Source organism: Adiantum capillus-veneris, chromosome 12, assembly GCF_014529385.1.
Source record: "Adiantum capillus-veneris isolate H3 chromosome 12, ASM1452938v2, whole genome shotgun sequence".
Taxonomy (NCBI): domain Eukaryota; kingdom Viridiplantae; phylum Streptophyta; class Polypodiopsida; order Polypodiales; family Pteridaceae; genus Adiantum; species Adiantum capillus-veneris.
In genome coordinates, this window is record NC_140942.1 from 66,285,643 (window position 1) to 66,310,603 (window position 24,961).

Here is a 24,961-nt window from a genome sequence, read left to right on the forward strand (position 1 = left end):
CAAGGGCATAGACTTTCACGAGGTGTTGTCTCCTGTTGTGAAGATGACCACTTTGCGTGTACTCTTTGCCATAGTGGCTGCTCTTGATTTGGAAATGGACCAAATGGATATACATACCGCTTTCTTGCATGGTGATGTGGAAGAAGAGCTTTACATGAAGCAACCCGAGGGTTTTGTCATCCCTGGCAAGGAATATTTGGTATGTATGCTCAATAGAAGCTTGTATGGGCTGAAACAATCATGTAGACACTGGTATAAGAAGTTTGATCACTTCATGCTTAAACATGGTTACAAAAGAAGCCATGCAGACCATTGTTTGTATACCAAACGTGATGAGGATGACAGCCCTATTATTCTTGTGCTCTATGTAGACGATATGTTGATAGCTGCAAAGAAAAGAAGCACTGTTGATGCTCTTAAAGGGCAGCTGAAATCTGCGTTTTCAATGAAAGACCTTGGGGCAACTGAACATATACTCGGAGTGCGTGTTACACGGCAAAGAGACAAGCGCCTATTGTATTTGTCGCAAGAAAAGTACATTGAAAAGGCGCTGGACAGATTTAACATGGCTGAAGCAAAGCCTCTTGGTGTGCCATTACAACCATATGTTAAAATTTCCAAGGATGATTGTCCCAAGTCAAAGGAAGAAGCCAATGACATGCAAACTGTGCCTTATGCTTCAGCTTGTGGTTCACTTATGTATGCTATGGTTGCTACTAGGCCTGACATAGCCCATGCAGTGGGAGTTGTGAGCCGGTTTATGGCTAATCCAAGCAGGTTGCATTGGGATGCAGTGAAGTCCATTATGAGGTACTTGAAAGGGACTAAAAACAAATGCCTCTACTATGGTAAAGGACCAATGGAGTTGAAGGGATTTTGTGACTCTGACATGGTTGGTGATGTGGATACACGAAAATCTACAAGTGGCTATGTATTTACTCTTGCGGGAGGTGTTGTTTCATGGTGTTCTAGATTGCAAAAGATTGTTGCATTGTCTACGCCAGAGGCTGAATATATTTCAGCCACTGAGGCTTCCAAAGAAGCTATTTGGTTAGCACGCCTATGCAGTGAGTTTGGTTTGCCTGTCAAGGCACCTATGCTTGGTTGTGATAGCCAGAGTGCCATATGGCTGGCAAAGAACGCCATGTTTCATGCACGCACAAAGCATATTGATGTGCGGTATCACTTCATACGAGAAGTGCTTGAGGATGGCCTTATTACATTGGTTAAGGTCCATACATCACAAAATCCAGCCGATGCTCTCACTAAGTGCTTACCCAAAGCACAACATCATCTATGCATAGAGATGGTGGGACTCACGTAGCTTAAAGGCGCCATTTATGCCTTTAAGTGGGAGGTTGTTGGGTTAAAGGCCTAAATAACCCCTTTTTGTACATTTTTATACTTTGTCCATGTTCATATTGAACCTGGACACATTTTTTAAAGGTCACTTATAATAAAAGTGGGAAAACCCAAAACTCACTTATTGAGTTTTCCCCAAAAACGTGAGCTCTCTCTCTCTCCCTCTTCTACTGCTAGCGCTTCCTCTCCTATTGCTCTTCGCCTCCTCTCTCTGCACACACACTGCACTTCCTCGCGTGCTCTTTCACTTGCACACACCGCCGCGTGCTCATCAAGCTACATAGTTGATCTTTTTCGAAATCTGAAAAGGACCATAATATCGCATACTAAGCTTAGGAAACAAACGTTCCTTGCCTTTCCTTAATATCGCATACTGAGCTTAGGAAACAAACGTTCCTTGCCTTTCCTTTTTCTTAACCTGGCTTTTTCAAAGCGCAAAAGCACCCAATCACCAAGTGAAAATACAAGTTCACGACGGTGACGATCAGCAGCTTTCTTTTGCTTAGCTTGGGTCTTCTCAAGAGCAATCTTTACGTGGATCCCTGTCACTGACAATTGACTAAGGCATTCCATGATATTTAAATATATTGTGTAACAGACTTGGACACTCCAAGTCAAGAATCAACCGCGACAGCACCAAATAACCACTTCAAAACAATTCACAGATCACAATAGATTTGCACTAGCCCGGCGGAGTTCCGTGCCTAGAGATATTGGCCCCAAAGACTGGCGCCCCTTTCGGTATTTCTTTTTGTATTAATCAATCATCAAAGTACAAGAGAGCGGTTAGGGTTTCACTCTCAGACTCTGCGTCCAGATGCTCTGAGAAGTGAGGCCCTCACCACTAATTTAAAGGTTACAAGGGATGACAAAAAGCAGAGCCCCAAAAGCTTTTAAAATCAAAAGCATCAGTTCTCTCTCTCTCTTAGAGAGTCTTTTCTCTTTTTTTTTTTTTTTAAAGCAAAAGCAAAATTCGCGACGCTCATCATTTTCCCAAAAATAATAATAATAATAATAATAATAATCCGCCTCCGCGATTTTCGGAAATTAGGGTTGTTGGCAAAATTTAGGGTTTGCAGGAATTTTAGGGTTTCTGTTGTCCGCCACGTCATCACTTTGTGACATACCCCCCTCTTGAAAGCATTGTAATCGACCGCGATTACGCCTGCAAAACCGACAAAAGCCATAAACCGTCTTAGCAGACACTGACTGTTAGTACCTACGTACTAGGAACACACATCTAGCACATGTACAAAATCGACAGTCACATCACACGACATCACAGGACATCACATGACATTCAACATTCATTCGGATCTTAGACCATGATTTATCGGCAATGTAGCTAGCAATCACATCTAGGTCCAATCGAGACCTCATCGATGTCCGATTGACTAACCCCTATTGCAACCATGTCTATTCGAGATCAATCAGACCAAAATGCTGCAGTCATTTCGGCTATCAGTTCCTGCACTCACAAGAAGTCAAGAACAAATCAGTATCATAATCAGGAATTCCATTTCATAAAGTCATCCAGCAGAATACTGTCAACTCTCAGTATCCCTGAAGCTCAAAGAGACATCAGTGACTTTAGTATCAAAATCGAGACATCTGTTGACAAGGGAGCGGAGTAACTCCCCTCTTGTGCATCCCACTGCACCAGATCTTCGGCCAAGCTGAGTTCTAGGTTCCGTTTGGCGTAGACTATGCTAAACCAAAACATCGAGGTAAAGTTTCACAATCCGAGGAGTATCTGCTAGGTCCTCCTCCTCCATCCACTTCGCATCAAATGCAGGAAAGTTCTTGAACTTAACCAAGAACCGCCTTCGGACTTTACCTTTCTTCGTATCATTATGTGCCAAAATCTGTTCAGGAACAAGGATCTTCTCGTTTTCTTCCACTTTGGGTTGCTCATCAGGCTCCCCATCATCAGGCACATCACCCTTAACAGGTTTCAAGAGACTCACATGCAATACATTGTGAATCCTCCAAGTATCTGGCAATTTCAATCGGAAGGAGACATCATTTATCTTGTCAGTGATCTGGAAAGGTCCGTAGTATCACATACTAAGCTTTGGAAAAAGCCTCTCCTTTCCCTTTTTCTTTCTTAGGCGTGCCTTCTCAAAAGTAAGAGCACCCAATCATCCTCCTTCAGTTTCCAGTCGCGACGATGGCGATCCGCTGCCTTTTTCTGTCGTTCTTGAGACTCCTGCAAAGTCTCGGGAACCTTGGCAAAAGCCGTATCCAAATCTCGCGAATATTCATCCGCTTCAAATTTCTAATCTTTCGTGCTCAGGAAGGATGGAACCTTCGCAGCACTTTCAACAATCTCACATGGCATCTTCTCCGTCGAAGAGTGTATCGTGTTATTGTAGGCAAATTCCACCAAAGGTAAGTTCTTTTCCCATTGAGTCTTCTGATGCGAGATACAAGACTTCAATAAATCTAAAATCATTGAATTGGCAATCTCAGATTGCCCGTCAGTCTGCAAGTGGAACGATGACGAGAACTGCAACCGCGTGCCAATGTTCTCCCAAATTGCCTTCCAAAACAAACTCATAAATCTCGGGTCTCTGTCGGAGACAATCGTCTCAGGCGTGCCATGTAATCGGAAAATCATCGTGATCATTCTGTATTCTCGGGAGATCAAAAAAAAATGAAATCCATTTCAATATTTTCCCAGGGACGGGTGGGTATGGGTAAAGGCTGTAACAATCCCTGTGCCTTATGCCTGTCAAACTTGACCTTCTGGCATACCAAGCAACTGCGCACAAACTCTTTCACATCCTTCTTGAGTCTCCGCCAAAAGAAATATCTCTCTACCTCTTTCATGGTGGTAGCAATGCCGCGGTGACCCGTAAAAGGTGGACAGTGGCAATCAATCATAACCTTTTCCCTCAATGGCTGTGTAACGCACAACATAGTCTTTTTCATCAAGTAGCCTTCCCGAAGGGAGTATCCAGCTATTGTCTCCCCATCCCGTATCCGTGTGAAAATATCTCCAAAATCTATATCTATGGCACACTGATCGACCATATCCTCGAAGCTCCTATGATGTATCACGGAAATAGCCAGAACCAACGGTTTTCGAGACAAAGCATCTGCCACCACATTCTTTTGTCCTTGCACATGGACAATCTGGAAGTGGAACTGTGACAAGATGTTCACCCACCGCATCTGCTTTTCCGAAAGCTGCTTCTGTGACAAGAAGTAGCGCAAACTCTGATGGTCTGTAAAGACAGTAAAATCCGCTCCGAGTAGGTAATGCCGCCACTGAGTAAGAGCATGGATAACCGCCAAAAGCTCTTTCCCATAGATCTGTGTTGTCAGCTCTCGTAAGCTATAACATGGCCTTCTTGCAGCAAGACCGCACCCAGACTACGACCACAAGCATCACAATATACTTCAAATGACTTCTGCAATTCCGGCAAAGTCAAAATAGGTCTCGTAGTCAATTTCTCTTTCAATGTCCGAAAGGCAGTCACCTCTGTGGGTCCCCACGAAAAAGGTACTCCTTTCTGTGTCAAGGTATGCAAAGGGGAAGCAACCTCTGCAAACTTCCGTATGAACCGCCTGTGGTACGAACACAATCCCAAGAAGCTTCTAACTTCATGGACATTCCTCAAATCGGGCCAATCACGGATAGTCTCTATCTTGGCCTGGTTCATTTGCACTCCTGTTGCTGACACAATGTGTCCCAAAAAGTGTATCTCTGGTAGGAAAAATTCACTTTTCTTTGCATTAATCACTAACGTGTGATCTCGTAATGCCTGAAAGACTTGAAGCAGATGATCTCTGTGTTCTGCCTCATTCTTGGAGAAAACAATGATGTCGTCAAAGAAAGTGCCAACAAATAGCCTGTACTCTCGAAAAATCCTATCCATCATCCGGTTAAATGTCGCACTAGGAGCATTGGTTAAGCCAAAAGGCATCACCAAAAAACTCAAATAACCCAAAAGTCGTCCGAAAAGCTGTCTTGTAGACATCTCCTGGCGCTATCCTGATCTGATGATATCCACTCTTCAAGTCAATCCTGCTAAAGCACGAGGATCCCTGTAACCTGTCGAGTATATCATCGATCCTAGGAATCGGAAATCTGTTCTTGATGGTGATTTCGTTGAGAGTGTTATAATCGATGCACATTCTCCAAGATCCGTCTTTCTTCAAAACCAACAACACTGGGGAGCAATACGGTGAAGTACTAGGCTGGACAAGACCCTTTTCCAAGAGGTCTTTCACTGAGTTCATAATCTTTTCATTCTGTACTCGGCTCACACGATAAGGTGGCCGATTCGGTGGCGTGCTTCCAGATATCAGATCAATGGTATGATCTTCAAGCCCTCTCAAAAGCAATCGGCATGAGCGTGGAGAAAAAAAATCTTGGCGTTCTTTTCTTCAGGTCAAAACATATTCAACCTTTATCCATCGTTCAGTTCTCCCAAAAGAATGAGTAAGAAAACTGAAGTTCATCAAGTACAATCTCTAAGCCCTTCATTTATCAAAGTCGCTTTCTCGGCCCGGTAGTCAACCACGGCGTAGTTCTTGTGGTACCAAGGGATCCCAAGAAGAACGTCACTCGCGTGCCCTGAACACCCCTATCTTTGCAAACGAAGTTTGCCAATGCTCGGTGTAATGGCAACATCCCATCCGGGTGCCAGTCGAACTACCTTCGCCTGTGGCCTCAGTCTGTCGGGCGTAGTTCCAAATCGAGCCGCCAATTCCAAGTGAAAAGAAGTTGGCCTTGGCTCCTTCAAAAGAGCTTCCTGATCCTTCACTTTGCCCCGAAAGCGGCAAAGTTTGTACTTTCATTCATTAGATTCGGTGCAGGTCCCACGCCATGTGGTACCACCAGTTCTGCTTTTCTATCTGCCTTTTCTGCCACATTCCTCAGCTGCTCTCGAACTCTCAGACCTGTCGTCGTCTTTATCATTCTGTTCTTTCTGTGCCTTATCAGGGCACTTTGCGGAAATATGTTCATGTTCCCCGCATCCAAAGCACTTCCCCTCTCTGATGAAGCGAGCTCTCTCCTCAGGAGTAAGCTTGGGTCGTGCATCCTTTTTTTTTCTCTGGGTTGCTCTTTTTCATTCTACTTTCATTCCCAGAAGTCTGTTCGGCTCGTTGTGTTGTGACCTCATCTGTGGGGTAGGTCAGACTGCCATAGTGAATTGCAAAGCCCTGCTTCGCATGACTCATCAACTCCTGAATAGAAGCTGACTTCTGTTCCAAGCAGTGGTCTCGGATCTCTGTAGGTAGACCCAATGTAAACCGCTCAATCTGTTCTCTGAACGAGATCTTCTTGAATGAAGAGGCGGGTAGAAAAGAGCTCCAGAATCTTTCACAATAAGAATTCACTGTATCGCTCTTGGTCATCCGGAGATGGTTCCAAGCAGCTCGTATATCTCGCTCAAACTCTTGAGTCAACCAAGAAGAAATAAAAAGCCTCTTGAATTTCAGCCATGTAACTGGCACAGTCTTGCTTAATAGAAGCGTGGACCACCAAGTACGAGCATTCCCCTTAAAGTAAGAGGCAGCTCTCCGAATCTTGGAGTGCTCTGAATAGCGTCCTCCCGCGAAAGCGATGTCAAACTGCTGTATAAAAGACAAAGCCTTCGAAGCATCTGAGTATCCTGAAAAGTATCAAACTTGATCGAGTGGCCACCTTCCTTAAACTCTCGGACTTTCTTGCTTTTATCTTTGAGAAAGTCATACTGGTTGGCTTTGTAAAAATTCTTCTTGTTCGCATAAAACTTTCCGTCATTGGAATCTGAGCTGTCTGTAGACGAGTCCTCAGTAGAACTGTCAGTCTCTGGGCGAGATTTAGCCTTCTTTGCCTTTCTCTTGCCCTTTCCAAAGCGTTGCTTCTTGCCTCGCTTTTTACCTTTTCTGTCTTCTTCGCTCGAATCCGAGGAGCTAGAAGAACTGTCAGAAGAAGAAGAAGAAGAACTGGGTAGGTCTTGAAACTTGACACGCTTCTTCAATTTCTTTGCCTTGTCAAATGTCGACCGACGACCCAAATATCCCGGGAAGTCAGTGCCTTTCTTCTGCTTTTTGCCGTGCTTTTTGGCTTTCTTTTGCGTGTCAAAAAGCTGAGCAATCCGTGCATCAACCACGTTCTCCAGTTCCTTCTCCGTATATTTCTTGGAGGCAGAAGGTTTCTTGAGAGCGGGTTTCGGGAGTGGTGTTGTGGTTCTCTGCCACTCCATCTGTACCTCTTCCAAAGAGGTCTGGTTCATATATTTTGCCATCTTCAGGTCCTTGGCAAAATTGAGCATCATCTTTGTTGCATCGCTGATCAACTGGCGACGCTCTATCTCTCGCCGCTCCGCCTAAGTAGGCCAAGGCGGGCCATACTCTCTGCCTGAATCTTCGTTGTGATCCCAGCCCGCATCTCCAGATGCAGAGGGAGTCGACTGATCATTGCCTGAAGCCATAGGTGCCGCGGAAAAGAAAAATTCGGAGATCGGATTTCCCGTAGAAGAGAAATCGGCCGTGCTCTGATACCACTGTAACAGACTTGGACACTCCAAGTCAAGAATCAACCGCGACAGCACCAAATAACCACTTCAAAACAATTCACAGATCACAATAGATTTGCACTGGCCCGACGGAGTTCCGTGCCTAGAGATATTGGCCCCAAAGACTGGCGCCCCTTTCGGTATTTCTTTTTGTATTAATCAATCATCAAAGTACAAGAGAGCGGTTAGGGTTTCACTCTCAGACTCTGCGTCCAGATGCTCTGAGAAGTGAGGCCCTCACCACTAATTTAAAGGTTACAAGGGATGCCAAAAAGCAGAGCCCCAAAAGCTTTTAAAATCAAAAGCATCAGTTCTCTCTCTCTCTTAGAGAGTCTTTTCTCTTTTTTTTATAAAAAAAAAAAGCAAAAGCAAAATTCGCGTCGCTCATCATTTTCCCCAAAAAAAAAAAAAAAAAAAAAAATTCAATAATCCGCCTCCGCGATTTCCGGAAATTAGGGTTTTTGGCAAAATTTAGGGTTTGCAGGAATTTTAGGGTTTCTGGCAGAAATTAGGGTTTCTGTTGTCCGCCACGTCATCACTTTGTGACATATTGCTCATGAATATCTTGACCATGTGTTCTGGCTTTATCTTCTTCCTCACAAGAATGAAATGGGCATGCTTACTGAACCTACAAATGATAGTCCAAATCCATCATTGCCTGTTTGCGTCCTTGGAAGATCAAAGATAAAGTCCATCGCTATGCTTTCCCATGGCCTATCAAGAATCGGCAATGACTGCAACAATCCCGGTTGCTTTTAACTCAAATTTGACTTTTTGACAAACTAAGCATGATCGTACAAATGTGTCAACATCTTGACGCAAAGCTGGCCAATAGAAGAATACCTCAACCCCTTTCACCGTCGCATCAATTCCACGATGTCCAGCATAAGGTGGAGCGTGACTTTTCATCAAAATCTTTGGCCGTAACTATTTAGTAACGCATAACTTTCCATGCATCATGAGAAAGTCATTCTTAAGCATATAGTGCTCATGATGTTGGCCATCAACAAGCTTGTCATAAATCCTTGCAAAATCTGAATCTTCAACATATTGTGTCTTCATTTCGTCTGGTTCACAATGGTACGGAATTGACACTGCTGAAATTTGGGGCTTTCATGACAACGCATCAGCCACCACGTTCTTTTTCCCTTGCACATGCACAATCTGAAAATGGAACATTGACAAGATGTTTGCCCATTGCATGTGCTTCTTAGATAACTTCGTTTGTGTGAGTAAGGTTTAATGATCCGTTTGGACAACAAAATCAGCCCCTCGCAGATAGTGTTTCCAACTAGTGAGAGCATGAATTATTGCCAGCAATTCTTTCTCATAGACTTGCAAGTTCCTTTCGGTCTTCAAAAGAATTCTGCTCTCATATGCGACTACTCGGCCATTCTGCACTAGAACTGCACCAAGACTATGGCCACACGCATCACACTGAACCACAAAAGGTTTCGAAAGATTAGGTAAAATGATTACCCGATCTGAAGTCAGCTTCTCTTTTAAGTGTTTGAAAGCTAAAATTTCCTTGGCTGTCCACTTGAAAGTAACTCTTTTGCCTTGCAGTGCATGGAGTGGAGAAGCAATCTCAGCAAAATTTCGGATGAACCTCCTGTAGTAGGAACATAAGCCTAGAAAGCTTTGAATGTCATGTACGGGTACGGACTTCAAGTCCGGCCATGACCTAATTGCTTCCACTTTGGCGGGATCCATGCGTACCCCATCCTTTGAAACAATGTGCCCAAGGAAGTGAATCTCTTTCAGAAAGAACTCACTTTTCTTAGCATTAATAAGTAGCATGTTCTTACGTAACTCATTGAAAACTGCGGTCAAGTGATCCCTATGCTCCTCTTCGGACTTTGAGTAGACAATCATATCATCAAAGAAGGTACCCACGAAGTTTCTATGTGGTCTAAAAATTATGTCCATCATTCTATTAAACGTGACAGGAGCATTTGTGAGACCAAATGGCATGACAAGAAACTCATAAAGACCAAATGTTGTCTTGAACGCAGTCTTATGAACATCTTCTCGCCTAATGCGTATCTGATGGTAACCACTCTTTAGGTCTATCCTTGTAAACAATGACGCTCCCTCAAGCCGATCAAGAATGTCATCTATACTCGGTATGGAGAACCTGTTGTTGATGGTATTCTTATTCAAGGCGCGATAGTCAATGCACATGTGCCATGAACCATCCTTCTTCTGCACTAAGAGTACATGCGAACAAAAAGGGAATGAACTGGGTTGAATCAACCCCTTCTCTAAAAGCTCGTTGACCTGACTCATAATCTCTTTCTGTTGGGCTGCACTAACCTTGTATGGTGGTCTATTCGATGGACTAGAACCTGGCACAAGATCTATGGTATGATCCCGAGGTCTCTCAGGAGGTAACTCCCCCGGCAAAGAGTCCGAAAAACAATCACTGAAACCGCTCAAAAAAAGTGAACTGTCTTTATCTAAGGTAGACAAATTAGATACAACTTCAGGTACTACTTTTGCAAAGATCAAGTACGCAGAAAGATGATTCTTTATTACAGATGAAATAGTAGAAGCAGAAACAACTGGAACAGACTCACCTTTAAGCTTTACATCAAGGACATGAGTCTTTCCTCTATGTGCAAGGGTAGTCTTTTTGTTGTAAGTATCCACCATAGCATGCAACCTGTAACACCATGGGATACCAAGCAACACATCACAGCCCTCCAGTGGCATAATATGAAATTCTTCCGCATCCACATAGCTCTGAATGTGCAGACGAAGCTTCCCCAAAATGGGAGTAACAGGCTCTGAATGACCTGGGCATGCCAAACCTGCTTCCCCTGTCATACCCATCTCCTCTGCACGAATGCCCAACTTTGATGCCAATTCTGGTGATATGAAATTTACACGGGCTCATGGATCAAAGAAAACCAGCACTATCTGGTCTCTAGCTTTGCCTCAAGCTCTACACAGTTCCGTGGCATCTATGTTTGGCTGGTCTCCAACCAAATCTGGAACAAGTCCTGCACTTGGCTTTGGCTTCTTCCCTTTATGGTCTGACTTGTCATCCTTATCCTGTGACTTCTTCTGTGGGCATTCATTTGCAAAATGTCCTTCCTCTTCACAAATGTAGCATTTCTTGACCTCTCTAAGAGCTTTCCTTTCTTCAAAGGTTTTGCCAAAAAAATGCCTTTTTTGTCCTTGTCCTCATTCCAAAGAAGGTTTAGACTGCTTCTTGGACATACCAGCTTCTTCAGTGGAGAGCTTCTTTGTGGGAGGCTCAGAAGGCTTTGCTGCAGCATTGCCCTTGGCTGAAAACTGTTTGCCCTGGGACCCTTTCTTGCGGCTATTAAATCCATCGGAATCTCCCTTCGACACATTGTTGGCCACTCTTGCATTCTCAATCAACTAAAACATATTCATGACAGTAGTCTTTGTGCAACAGTCCCTGATCTTCTTGGCCAATCCGCAACAGTACTTATCAATCTGTTTTGACAATGGCACAAACCTATAAGAGGTGACTGGCAACAGTGCGGCCCAAAACTGTTTATTGTACTCTTCCAAATTCGCACACTGCTTAGCATTCAACTCGTGCCATTCTGTCATCACATCGACTTCAAAAGTGTTTGTCAACCATGCAAGCGCAAAAAGCTGTTTGAATTGGACCCACGTTGTTGGGGCTTGACCCTGGTTCAACAATGCGGTCCACCATTGAAGCGCATTCCCTTTCAAGAAAGTGGCAGCCTTGCGTATCTTTGAAGATTCCGTGAAGTTTCCTCCAGCATAAGCTGCATCGAACTGCTGTAAAGGTCAAAGCCTTCAGTTGGTCCTCAATTCCACTGAAAGTTTCAAACTTCACTCCCTGCCCACCTTCCTTGTAATCCTTAGGCTGACTCAAAGGAGCCACATTATCATAAACAGGTGTCTGTAAACAGTGGTGCTCCATGATTGTTCATTCCAACACTCGCATCAACTGTTTTACCTGTTGTATCTCCATTTTGTACGTATGGCTACGAAAAACCAGCCATACCAAATTGTGTTCCAAGCACTCGAAACTGGCCATAGGCACCCTAAAAACCTGGTTGGACACCCATGTTCACGTACATAGGGTTACCCATGCCTGTTTGCATTGTCCCGAACACATTCCCTGGCATATAACCTGTGGACGGTCTAGCCATAGCTTGAAACATTGAACCACCTCCAAAATAACCAGGATAAGTATTAGGTAATGGAAGGGTCTGACACATAGCCTGTTCATTACTCCCTTGACCATTCACACACGGTTCATGTCCAGCTAAAGCAAGTTTCTGTGGATCATTGGAGACGGCTAGTTGCCCAACCACATGGGCTTTCCCTCGAACATCATGAGTCCTCTGCGCATTGGAAATCTCCTTTTCCTGCAACGGCTCAATCATGCCCTGTGTAGGAGACTAAAAACCCTATGTCCGAGCCTGTAAGAACTCCTGCATCCTTGGGTTGTTAGCCAGCTGTTGAAACATGTCCATACAGCAACGCACTTGAGCTCTAAACAACCTGTCCTCTTCTTGAAGAGTTGAAGGAACTTTCTCTGAGCCATATGAGGAAGATCCCTCTTCAGGTACTTGGTCTCTCTTCTCTTCCATAACGACAAGCTCTGTGTTGCTTTCACCCACAACAATCCACGCTGCACTTTTTGAACAAAAAGTGACTATCCCGTCGATGGAACCATATAACCGGCCTATACAACGTATAGGGCGGTACTATTTCATTTACCTGTTAACATTACACAGAGCACTGAGAAGGAAAGAGAACACAAATGCTTCCAGCGACTAGAATGTCATTGCGCACACAAGACCGACACCCTGTAGGCCCCAAAGACCGGCGCCCCTTTCGGTATTTCTTTATTAATTTAAGGTAGACAATCCGACCACTTAGTACAAGCTTTCACAAAGCTGTCAAAACCTGGCGAGGGCTGAAAATGCAGGTTTTCAACCTGATTTCGGCAATATAGCGGCGCAAAAACCCGTGTAGGCCAAAACTACCTGTCTAGGGCGGATTCCCTCGCTATCTGGAAGCTTTCTGGTGAGCTGTCACAGAAATTCAGCGGGCTGTAATTCTCTGTTTTTCATTGCCGGGTGCCCAAAAGCTTGTACACACATCCCAAGGCTCTCACGAGGCTCCCCTAGTGTTCCTTTGCAGTTTAGGTGCGAAACCCTAAACCTACAAAAAAACACAGCACGCCGTAATTCCCTGTTTCGGATCGTTTTTAGCGGAGCGAACACGCCTACGCGTGTCCCAAGGACTCCCGCACACAATGAGACAGTTCCCCTGTGAATTGGACGAGTTTTCACGCTAAAAAACTCTCCAAACTCACAATCTTTCGCGATGGAACTGTGCGTATCTGTGGGGGATTAGCAATTAGCTAATCCGGTTCCTGTTCAGAAGGCTCTTGCCTTGGCAAACGCGCATAAACCCCCAGGACTATACATGTTCATCTGAGTAGCCCAACTAGTGGGGCATTACCATATGTGCCAAAGGGGAGAGAGATGCACGAGAGCAAATCATCGCGCTACATGAGACAGAGGAGAAGGCAAGCTTTCCATTAAAGTTGTAGACCTGCACCCACTACTCACACACACACTGTAGGTCACTTATGAGTCAAATCAGCCTCCTCTTTCAAATTGGGCGTCCCCTCTTGCTGATGGAAGTGGAAAATCCACCTGGAACTGCCATGTGTCCAGTTTGCCCCTTTTGAGTTAATGCTCTAGTTCCCACTGACTTATAAAGTTGTAAGTGACTTTACGAGTGGCCCAGACTTCATTTGGCGCACACAGGCTTCCATACTCATCAGAATTCAGTGCTAACTGGCCCGACCAGTCCCAGACTAACCAACCGAGACTCCCGATGTGAGAAACCTATTCGGCCACAGCCGTTTCACAATGGCCATGCAATGTCCACTTGCACCTTTTCAAGGGTTCCGGGGAAAACAAGTAGAAATAAACTATCTAGTACTTATTTACGAAAGGCAACAGGAAAAATAAACCTCTTGGTGACATTTTCCTTAAGTGTTTGAAAAGCAGTCACCTCTGTCGATCGCCACGAGAAGGGACTCCTTTCTGAGTCAGTAAGTGCAAACGTGAAGCTACCTCTGCAAACTTCCAAATGAATCGCCGCTAGTAAGAACACAAGCCCAAAAAGCTTCTAACTCGGTCCTGGGAATCGGGAATCGGGAATCTATTCTTGATAGTGATTTTATTGAGAGCTCTATAATCAATGCACATCCTATAGGATCCGTCTTTCTTTAGTACCAATAAAACCGGAGAATAGTAGGGTAAAGTACTCGGTTGGATGAGACCCTTTTCAAGGTGGTCTTTCACTTGGTTCATGGTTTCTTCATTCTGAGCTCGGCTAACACAGTAAGGAGGCCGGTTCGGAGGTATGGTTCCAGGAATCATATCAATAGTATGGTCCTCGGGACGAGATGGGGGTAACTCGCCTAGCAGGCCTTCAGAGAAACAATCAGCATGTGTGTGCAAAAATTCTTGTCATTCTTTGTCTAATTCATACATGTTCGTTCGTTGTTCATCATTTAATTCTTTCGAATAGATCTTGTAAACAAAGATACTGGATTTCATTAATTTTGAAAAGGCCGAAGCCGATACAATAGGGACGGACTTGCCCTTCAATTTCACACCAAGTACAATTTTCCTGCCCTTCTCATTTGTCAAAGTCGCTTTCTTGGCCCGATAGTCGACCACGGCGTTGTTCTTATGGTACCAAGGGATTCCTAGGAGGACGTCACACCCTTCCAAAGGCATGATATAAAAGTCCTCGTGCCCTAAATACCCCTAACAATGCAAACGAAGTTTGCCAATGACAGGTGTAATGGCTACATCCCGTCCGGGCACCACTAGAACTGCCTCCATCGGTGGCCCCATCCTGTCGGGCGTAATCTCGAGCCGCGCCACCAATTCAAGTGAAATAAAGTTGACCTTGGCTCCTCCATCAAAAAAGATAAGGGCTTCCTGATCTTTCACTTTGCCCCATGCGCAGCAAGTTTTGTACTTTCATCCATCTAGCTTGGGTCGGTTCCCATGCAATCCGGTACCAGTCCTGCTTTCATCTTCCCTTTTCTGCCACGTTCCTCTGTTGCTCTACAACTCTCTGGCCTGTCTTCACTCTGTCCTCGTTGTGCCTTTTTGGGGCACTTTGCGAAGATGTGCCCTTGTTCCCCACAACCAAAAGACTTCCCCTCTTTGAGATAGTTCTCTCTCTCTTTAATAGTCAGTCGTGGGCGTGTATCTTTCTTTTCCTGGGACTTTTGTTTCTTTCTATTTTCATTGTTCGAGGTCAGTCTGGTCTTCTAACTCCTGAGTCAAAACTTCATCAGTGGGGTAGGTCAAATTTCTCGAATGTGTTGAGAATCCCCGTTTCGCATGTCCCATTAGTTGTTGAATAGACTCAAACTTTTGTTCAAGGTAGTAATCTCGGATCTCTAATGGGAGTCTGCAACAAAACAGTTCTTTAAAGGTAACCTTCTTAGACGAAGAGGTCAGTAGAAAAGAATCCCAAAACCTCTCGCAATATGCGTCCAAAGAATCACCCTTGGTTATCCGAAGATGGTTCCAAGCGTACTCCTAAGTCAACCAAGAAGAAATAAAGAGCCGTTTGAACTTCAACCACTTGTCCGGGGCTTCTTTCCTCAGAAGAAGAGTGGACCACCATGTTCGAGCATTTCCCTTTAAAAATGATGCAGCCCTCCTGATCTTGGAGTGCTCTGAGTAATGCCCTCCAGAGAAGGCTATGTCAAACTGCTGGATGAAAGCCAAAGCCTTCGGAGCATCTCAAAATCCAAAAAAGGATTCAAATTTTATTGACTGTCCACTCTCTTTAAATTCCTTTGTCTTCTTGCTCTTATCTTCGAGGAAATCGTACTAGTTTGCTCTGTAAAAGTGCTTCTTCTTCGCATAAAACATGTGATCCTTGGAGTCCGAACTATCAGAGGATGACTCCTCCGAAGAACTATCAGAATTGGTCGGAATCTAATCTTCTTTTTCTTTTTCTTGTTCTTTCCAAAGCTTTTCTTTTTGCTTCACTTCTTGCCCTTTCTGTCCTCCTCACTCGAGTCGGAAGAGGAAGAGCTAGAAGAACTGTCAGAAGAAGAGGAAGAAGAAATGGGTAGTCCTTCAAAATGCACATGCTTACCCGGGGTAGTCAATCCCAAGGTGGTACCCAACGTACTGTACGTGGCGTATATATACGTACTGTACGTTGTTTCGTACAGGAAATTTTTTATATACGTAAAAATACGTACACTTCTAAAAAAACTCAATTTATTTAACTTTCTAGGACATTTTTGATTAAAAACAAAGAGAGGGCAATAACTTTTGGAGACATTTAAAGACATGTTTTACAAGACAACCATATACTATGTAACTACTGCAAGAGACTTCAAAGTTTAGACGACATTGATGATTGAACAGGCATATTAAAGCTCAAATGAGAACTGGTTTGGTCGCCCATAAGTTAGCAAAAATGCATCAAAAACCCTCAGCCACGCTTATCTTCCAAAAAGAAAAATTTTAAAAAGTGCCTTGTACGGATCAATCTGAACCGTACGGATCATACAGTACATCAGTACGGTGCGGAACAGATCCGTACATACGTTTTGATCGTACCTTGGTCAATCCGCTTCTTCAATGGCTTCTTCGTACCCAGAAGCTGACTGATTTGAGTCTGGAACACATCTTGAAGTTCTTCCTCAGTAAACATCCTCGAAGAAGGAGGTTTCTTGATTGCCGGTTTGATTGGTGGCTCGGTGGCTGTCTACCACTGAGTATGCACTTCAGCCATCGATTGCTGGGTCAAAAATTTTGCAAATTGGGGATCCTTAGCAAACTAAAGCATCTGGTTTGTGCACTCGTCAACTTGTTGTCGTAGTTGCATCTCTAAGAGTTCATATTGTGTGGGCCGAGTTCATATTGTGTGGGCCGAGGTGGCCCGTACTCATCTTCTGCCAAGTCGCTTAAATTTTATGTATTGCCTCCTCCCACCTCAGCAGTTGCAGAAGAGGTCAATTGGTTCTTTTCGAAATCCATAGGTGTCGCTAGAAGAGGGATCTGATTTCCCAGTAGAAGAGAAATCGGTCGTACTCTGATGATACCACTATAACAAACTTGGTCATCCCAAGTCTAGATTCTGTCGCAACACAACAGAGATTCACTTCAAAACAATTCATAATTCAAGAGTCGACACGGCCCGACGTAGTTCCGTGCCATGAGAGATTGGCCCCAAAAACTGGCGCCCCTTTCGGTATTTCTTTTATATTAATCTTTGAGCAAAGTACAACTTTCCGCCGGTGCTCGCTCTCAGACTCTACGTCCAGATGCTCGGAGAAGTGAGCAACCTTGGGTCACTTATAAACATCACAAGGGATGCCAAAAGCAGAGCCCCAAAAGCTTCAAACTCAAAAGCAATAATGTCCCAAAAGCAACTGGTCAAAAATCTGCCAGTGAAAGCAACAGTGCAACTTGTGAAAATCCATAAAGCTACCACGTCAACATGTCAACGCAAAAAGCAGAAATCTGTAATGCTACCACATCAGCAAGTCAGCGCGAATTGCGGAATTCCGTATTGCTGCCACGTGGCACTCTACCACGTCAGTCTGTCCGAACAGTAGGGTGATGCCACGTCATGATTCATCAGTTTGTGACACCAGCATGGTCAATATCTGTGTTTTCAGCCCTTCATTCCTCTCACGTCGGGAATGAAAATCGGCCCCAGATCTATCCCTCGGTGGCCATCCGCAATCCCATATCTAGAAGGATCCAAAGGTGCATCAAATCAGCCCCGGAGGTGCCTCGTCTTGAGAAGTTACCACAGCAACATTCACCATTTGAGTCAATAGAGTCTGCACTTGAGGTATTATATGTGTGTACATTCTATTTACGCAATGAAAAGCAAACACCACATCGCCAACGGAGTGGGGGGCCCTTGAGAGGGTTAGTTGGGACCCTTTCTCTCTCCCTCTACACATCTCTACCGCACTTTCTCTTCAAGGAAAAGTAAAAGGAACCATCATTCAAACTAAAAGGAATCACTAACGCAAGGAAAGAAAGAAAAGGATTTGTGGAAGTGTAAAACCTAGATCTTCACTCTACAATCTGACTCACTACACAAGAAGTATGTTAAAAAAAAAGAGACAAGGGCAAAGACTTGTTTGACCACAAGCCACAAGCTAACCACTCTTTGTGACACACCTAAACTGACAAGGGTCGAGTGTGAGTAAGGCCTCAAAAAAGATATAATCTTAAGGCTCTACTAATTGTTGAGAAAGCACAAGCAAGAGGAGGTTAAGAAAGAAATATACCTAGATGAATCCCGGATGAGCCTAGATTCACCTATTAAGGAAGGTGCAAGGTATAGACCCATGGTAGTCACCCACGAGACAATATAACCATCAGCTCATCATGCGTAGTATTGACTAAATACCACGACATCCCCACTAACGTCGTCATTGCCCAATAGTGGGTGTAGAACTAGGTACTAACATACGCTCCCAAACACAACACACACCACACCCACACACACATGAGCATACATCAACACATAATTCAGCGTACTGAGTTTCTGTCGTGACTCCGGAGATCAAGGGCAAACTCGGCCATAATGAAGCCTAGCACTAAAAGAAACATTAAATCGGAAAGAAAAAGAAACTTTCTTCTTCCTTTTATATGGGTCACAATGTGATATCACGTGTGGCGAATCTTCTTAGGCACTTGTGAATCCTCCATAAGATCAATGTTTCTTTCACTAGAAAACAAAAATTGTCTATTATTTGATTTAAACTATAATCTTTTTGAGCAAATGCGGTAATATCAAGCATGCAGCCTGAAGAAGCGTACCTCCTCAGCTCATTCTGATGATCGTCAAAGAAGACAAACACTTTGGAATAATCTTTGATGCCATATTCTTCCATCAGATCTTGCCACTTCACATTCCCAAAGTCTATAAAGCTTTTACCAGCCAAGTACTTGCAATTTGAATCAACATAAGCCGGACCTTTCTGTAGATACTTCTCTGGGTGGCGCGGTGTTATGGAGATGATAGGTTTAGTGGGCATGGCTTGCCTTAAAATCCATGTAGAATGGCCCTTGAAAGCCCCACTTTCAATCAAAATCTCTGGCTGGATCCACCTTGCCATGAACCATAGCCCAAAAGAGTGATCAAATCCCATCCCAAATCTATTGTTCTTGATCGGTCGCATATCATAGATGGGTGCAAACTCTTGTAGACCTTGGATGAGGTCCCCGCGTGTCCAAGAAACTTTGCTGTCATTCCTGGACCTACAAAAACATAAATAGCTGTTTGAAAACACTCTTATCTGCAGGAAACAAGATATTTCACCCAACTGAATACAAAGTTAGCCCAAACTATATCATAGGGCTGCCATCATTGTGCAATACTTTGTAAAACACCGGCATAGTATATGATATATTTGGTCACAGCATGGAAGAAAGATACTTAGTCGCTTGCAGACCCCTTTAATCTGTGTGTTTGGTCTATACTGCATAAAAATGAAGTACAATTGCACATTTTCTCAAAAAGTATTAGAAACTATTTAAACAGGAGAGCATTTTCTTCGAAGAAAAATAATCAGCTGTAAATCGTCATGTGCTTGCAAGAATAAAGAATCAAAAGCGCTTGATGACATTCAAAAAGGGGTTGACATTACTAGCTGCATTTTGTCCCAGTTAAAATGCCAATGGGCCACGATACCATCCAAGAGCAAACAACAAAGTTTGATAACTATCTTAACAGATCTGGCATGCCCTAGGAGAATGCATGCCCTCAGAAGTTGCCCATCTCTCTTCTGAACAGTAAAAAGCACAATTAACTAATAACTGCACTTGTTTCGAAAGCAATGAATGCGTGCTGCTTATTGATCCCTCTGCAGCCATACCTCGAACTGTGATCGTAGCGTTCCTCATGCAGCAAGGGCTGCAAGAGAGGCACAGCCACTGAAAGAGCAGGAAGCAAAGAGGGATGAACACCAAGTATGGACCTCTGCTTTGAATTCTCTTGAATGGAAGTGATTCTAACCATGCTCGCAACGAGTGCAGAGTACAAGGTTTGAGGTATATTAGAAGAACAAGAAAAGGGGAGGGTACCTACACCAAGGGACTCCCAAGATGCCAAAATCTGAGCTGCTGGAGAGATGCTTCAACTGAGCTGGTGCAGTACGATAGAGGAGCTCGTTCCACTGCAGGAGGAAGCCCACCAATACGAGAACAAGCAGCGAGGAAGTACACCACCAGCTGCCGCTCTCTGCTTTTCCATCTCTACTCCAAGGCCTCCGCAAACTAGAGGCCATCCCTGACTCTCTCTCTCTCCCCCCCCCCCCCCCCCCCCTCTTCTCTCTCTAGGATCTCCAGACCATTTCAAGCGTTCAGCATTCTTAAGGAAACGCGCATAGTAGTAGGGGGTGGTACCCGGCTGGGAAAAATGAAAAAGAAAATCGAATCAACCGAGATCCGGTGGCCAACGTCGAAGTAGGCAAAGAGCACAGGAGGGTGAGCAGGTGCAAGAGGCGACGGGCTGATGAACACCCAGTATGTGTGGTAGATTATGAAAAAAGCGGAATTGACGAGAATGTTGGGAAGATACGTTTTGGGTAAAGGAGGGTGATTGTAAATAAATCGCGAAAATCGGTATCTGCAGACGATGTCATCCATGTGGCAACACTGGAGGAGGAAAGAGGGGATAGCGCCCTGACGAGTCGGGCGGATCAGGCCGGGCGGCCAGAGTCTTTATCTGGAACCTCTCTCTGGAGGCCGGGTGGCGCATGCTATGCAGAGGTCTCTTTTCCTTTCTAATGGAAACCGCCCACATATGGTCCGACACCTCTCCCTCTCTCTCAGCCTCTTTCAGAGTCGATGGGCGGCTCTCGCAGGCTTTTAACTCTTTCTCTGTCTCTCTCTCCCGCAGTGAGCACGAGCGCCACCGGTAGGGGCGCTGGCTCTCTCTCTCCCTCCCTCCCCCTCTCTCTCTCTCTCTCTCTCTCTCTCTCTAACCTCTACGTGCATTATTGATGAGTAGTCATCATAGGAAAGGCATTATCTTGGAGATGCCGAGGCATCTTCCAACTAATGAATTTTTTTAATGCCTGCATGCATTATTGATGAGTCTTCATCATAGTTCACCCTGTGAAGTGAGTAAAATCCAGGAGGAGAAATGTAACAATCATTACTTGGTGAGCCTAGACTAAGCCGCTTTTGTCTTTTCTTCAGCCTGAGTGAGCCACGTGGCACAACAATAGCCCTTGATCAAATTTATTGCGTTAGGCTCGATCAGTGCCAGCTTTTTTAGCAGCAAAACGCTACGCCACAACCTTGCCTCTGTCGCTCTAGTAATTGCCAAAAGGAACCTAACCCCAGTAGGCTCTGGTCAAGATCCCTCCGATAGTCATAAGGACCCTACGCGAGGCTCTGGTCCACATCCCTCCCATAGAGAGTGGTCTCCTCCAAGCATGCAAAAGGGCGACGTCAAGTTAAAAAGCTTTAGATACTCATTTCACAAGTTTGCACAGATCTGAAGGCCATCATGGCGGTTCTCACAAGCATATGCAGTGCGGACTTATCACCCGATGGCAGTTCTTCCATAACCGATTTGCTCAAGCGCAAGTACAAGTGGGGCTTTGTGTTGGATATGCAAAGCTTTTCCATCCCCAAGGGCCTCTCCGAAGACACCGTTTGCCACATATCCGGCATTCGAAAGGAGCCTCCCTAGCTTCTCCAAAAGCCTACCAGCACGCAATGGCTTGCCCTCCACAACCCTCGTCTATACAAACCACCGGAGGAGAGTGAAGGGATCAACGACAAGGGCGCACGATCGGCGACACGTGGCATTTTAGGCCATCGACAGATCTCTGCAGCAAGGGGGCAAGTTTTTTGTAGTTATGGTCTCACATTCCCTGCAGTGGTGTGCGATAAGTGGGTTGGATAGGGCTTCGAAGTGCTGACCGGGAGGTCTGGGGTTCAAGGCATGACACGACGACTGGAAACCCTATCCTCCATGAAAGTCCATCAACGACGGATTAAAACATGCACAGTTGATCCCTTCACTTTTGGGCGTGTACTTATACACGAGGCTCCACAACCCCACCTTTCAGAGCAACAACTCTATCTCGGATGCTGTCAGAGATTACCCTGATTTAGTTCAAAAGTATCCAGGAAGAGTGGTCCCCCCAGCTAACAATTTCTATGCAGCTCTCAATTCTTCCATTTTTAGTGATGGGTCTTTTGTCTACATTCCCAAAGGAAAGAAGCTTGAAATGCCTCTATCCACATATTTCAGAATCAATGATGTTGGGACCAGTCAGTTTGAGCACACTCTTATTGTGGCCGATGAGGGAAGCTCTGTGGAGTATTTGGAGGGCTGCACTACACCTGCACATGACAAGAATCAATTGCACGTAGCTATGGTTGAGCTTTTTTGTGAAAAAGGTGCTTAGATTAAGTATTCGTTTGTGCAAAACTGGTATGCTGGGGATGAGGAGGGTCAAGGTGGGATATACAATTTCGTCACTAAGAGAGGTCTTTGTGATGGGTATGGATCCAAGATTTCATGGACATGGGTAGAAACTGGATGGACCATCACATGGAAGTATCCTAATGTTGTACTAAAAGGGGACAAATTTATGGGTGAGTTCTACTTTTTCGGGCACCAAGATGATTCATGTTGGGAAGGGAACTCAAACAGAATCATGACCAAAGCTATATCAGCTGGTGAATCTAGTAATACCTATAGTCTATAGAGGCTTGATGCAGGTTCACTCGATATTTCGAAATGCCAAGAACTATTCCCAATGTGATTCCTTGCTCATTGGAGAAAGAGGGACCGCAAACACGTACCCCTACATACAGGTCGATCCTTGCTCTTTTCCCAAAGCCAGTCATTGGACCCAGCCGCTTAGCGTGATCTTGACCCTTGCTGATAATTTCAATCGGATGGCCATGCTGCTTTTGAGTACTGCGATGGAATGCTTTCGTGTATGGGTTTCATAACACTTTGAACTACCTATGAGCTATGTCTGGAAAGTTTTACACGCTATGATTGGATGTTTTTTAATTTGTAATGGATGCCTTTTGAGATGGGCTACTGGTGTCTAAAGCATGGTGAGTTCAAAGCAGGAGAGGGATCGCTGCTAGAAGCAAAAGTAGGTGTCGGTCCTCAACTGCAGTGCCAGGAACTCTCTCTCTCTCTCTCTCTCTCTCTCTCTCTCTCTCTCTCTCTCTCTCTCTCTCACTCACTCACACACACACACACACACACACAGCCTTTGCAAACATGGCTTGATTGCAAATCAGCTTCTTCTCTCAAGTAGAACCTTCAAGGAGAAGCATTTTGGAACTTGAGCAAACTTTGTTACTGGTTAATAGTATTAACAATCTTTGGCCCCACTCATACCCACAACAGGCTCAACCATGGGTGCACTACTCACTTGTTGATGACTTCAACTCAACAACACTGCAAGGTCCGTTATCTATATCCAATTCCCCATGCCTATGTGTTTTCTTGGTCCAACACATAAATCCTACGGGGCAGGGCACTACTTCTTTTCTTATAATTTATGGAGAGACCATAGTGCCAACTCTCCACCATACTTTTGTATGGCACTTCTGCATGACATGCACTGTATATTTAGCATTTTCACTCCGTGACGCTTCATTGCAAGACAAAATGTTTAACTATTCACATTGCTTTTATGTAGCTTGACACAAACATTTTCGTCAGGCTTGCACAATTGGACTACACATGTACGTGATTATCATGTCGGTAGTGCAGTTTAATTTTTATAGCCTTCTCATGCTTTTTGTATTTTTTGAGTTTGTCATGCATCCTAAAGTTTAATTTAGAACTACACTCCAAATTCTATCAAAACACGTACGGCAAAGAGTAGCAATGCCTTGGTCTCACTAAAACAATTGTAGAGAAAGCCCTGAAATTGGACCATTTTACAGACATCTATAGAGGTAATCAATCATCATATATACAATTCTTTTTTTTTAACTGGGCAATGCACTTTGTACTTGTTTACTTTAGTCCTAGATGCTTGATGCCAATCTGTGTATGTCCTTTATGTTCTATAGCAATGCTCACCGAGAAAGACTAGTTTCCTTTCACTAATAGTAAAGATTACCACTTTACCACTCACGATAAATGACTAAACTCAAAAAAGGAAGGCCCAATTTTGGAAAAATACTAAGAATCTATTGAGATTCTCTTCTCTTCTCTTCTCTTCTCTCTCTCTCTCTCTCTCTCTCTCTCTCTCTCTCTCTCTCTCTCTCAGTTGTAGGTGACTGGCAAACCCCCTCTCGTCTGCTAGCTGCATGGCATTCCATGTGTACAATCCAAACATACACACTTCATGGTTAATGAAAGTCTTTACAAATATCTTGTAAAATCCACCTCTTTTTGTTGGTTTCACCATACTTGAAAACAAAGGCCTTTCTTGATGATGGAAAATTCACCACTCTTTGTTGGTTTTAGTGGCTTGAAGGCAAGGCCTTTCTCCAAAAATGTTATCTCCCATGGCTCACCAGCTATCGAGAGAGTTGATGTCTCTTGTGGATCAAGGTGCAGTAGTTAGGACCGGAGTGAAGTTGCCTTACTCGTGGGTTGCCCTACCCTTGAGGCTTGATCCCAATAAACACAACCAATGATCGTACCCCATCTATCAGAGATCGCCAAATTGCCACCTATGGATGTCAAAGTTGCCTACATTTCCACCAAGAGCTGCCTTCAAATATCGTTGCCCTCAACTTTCAAGCACCAAGCCATGACCCTTTTGTCGACCCTACCTCAATTAATTTAAAAGCTCGCATCTTTGTATCTCTTGACTAAAAGGGCATGGCTGGCAGTCAGAGATAATGCTCTTATCACCTTTGCATGCAAAGACAAAGAGGGAGAAAAGCACATATTATGGAGACAACGATCTCATCACCTTTGCTATTTTTTAGAGGGGATCTTAGAGGTTATATATTTGTTTTAAAACAACTCTAGTAGGTCCCCTGATTCAAGCGAGTCTCCACAATTTAAAAAAAAACAAGAAGAAAATTTTG

At 44.3% G+C, this 24,961-nt stretch overlaps 1 protein-coding gene and 1 pseudogene across 1 annotated transcript in view; one reads left to right on the forward strand and one right to left on the reverse strand.

Annotated features, from left to right (window-relative positions):
* The window catches only part of LOC147445858 (uncharacterized), a 42,425-nt gene extending 22,180 nt beyond the window's left edge, over positions 1-20,245 (reverse strand). Inside the window, exons 1-2 of the mRNA XM_086525227.1 lie at positions 20,009-20,245; positions 18,743-19,183 (exon numbers count right to left, since the gene is read on the reverse strand). Of these exons, the coding sequence (XP_086381353.1) occupies positions 18,743-19,183; positions 20,009-20,211 (644 nt within the window). The 5' untranslated portion in view covers positions 20,212-20,245. The remainder of the gene's footprint in view (positions 1-18,742; positions 19,184-20,008) is intronic.
* Positions 20,246-21,440: 1,195 nt separating this feature from the next.
* LOC147445859 (iron-sulfur cluster assembly SufBD family protein ABCI8, chloroplastic pseudogene) lies at positions 21,441-22,903 on the forward strand (annotated as a pseudogene).
* The last annotated feature ends 2,058 nt before the right edge of the window (positions 22,904-24,961 follow it).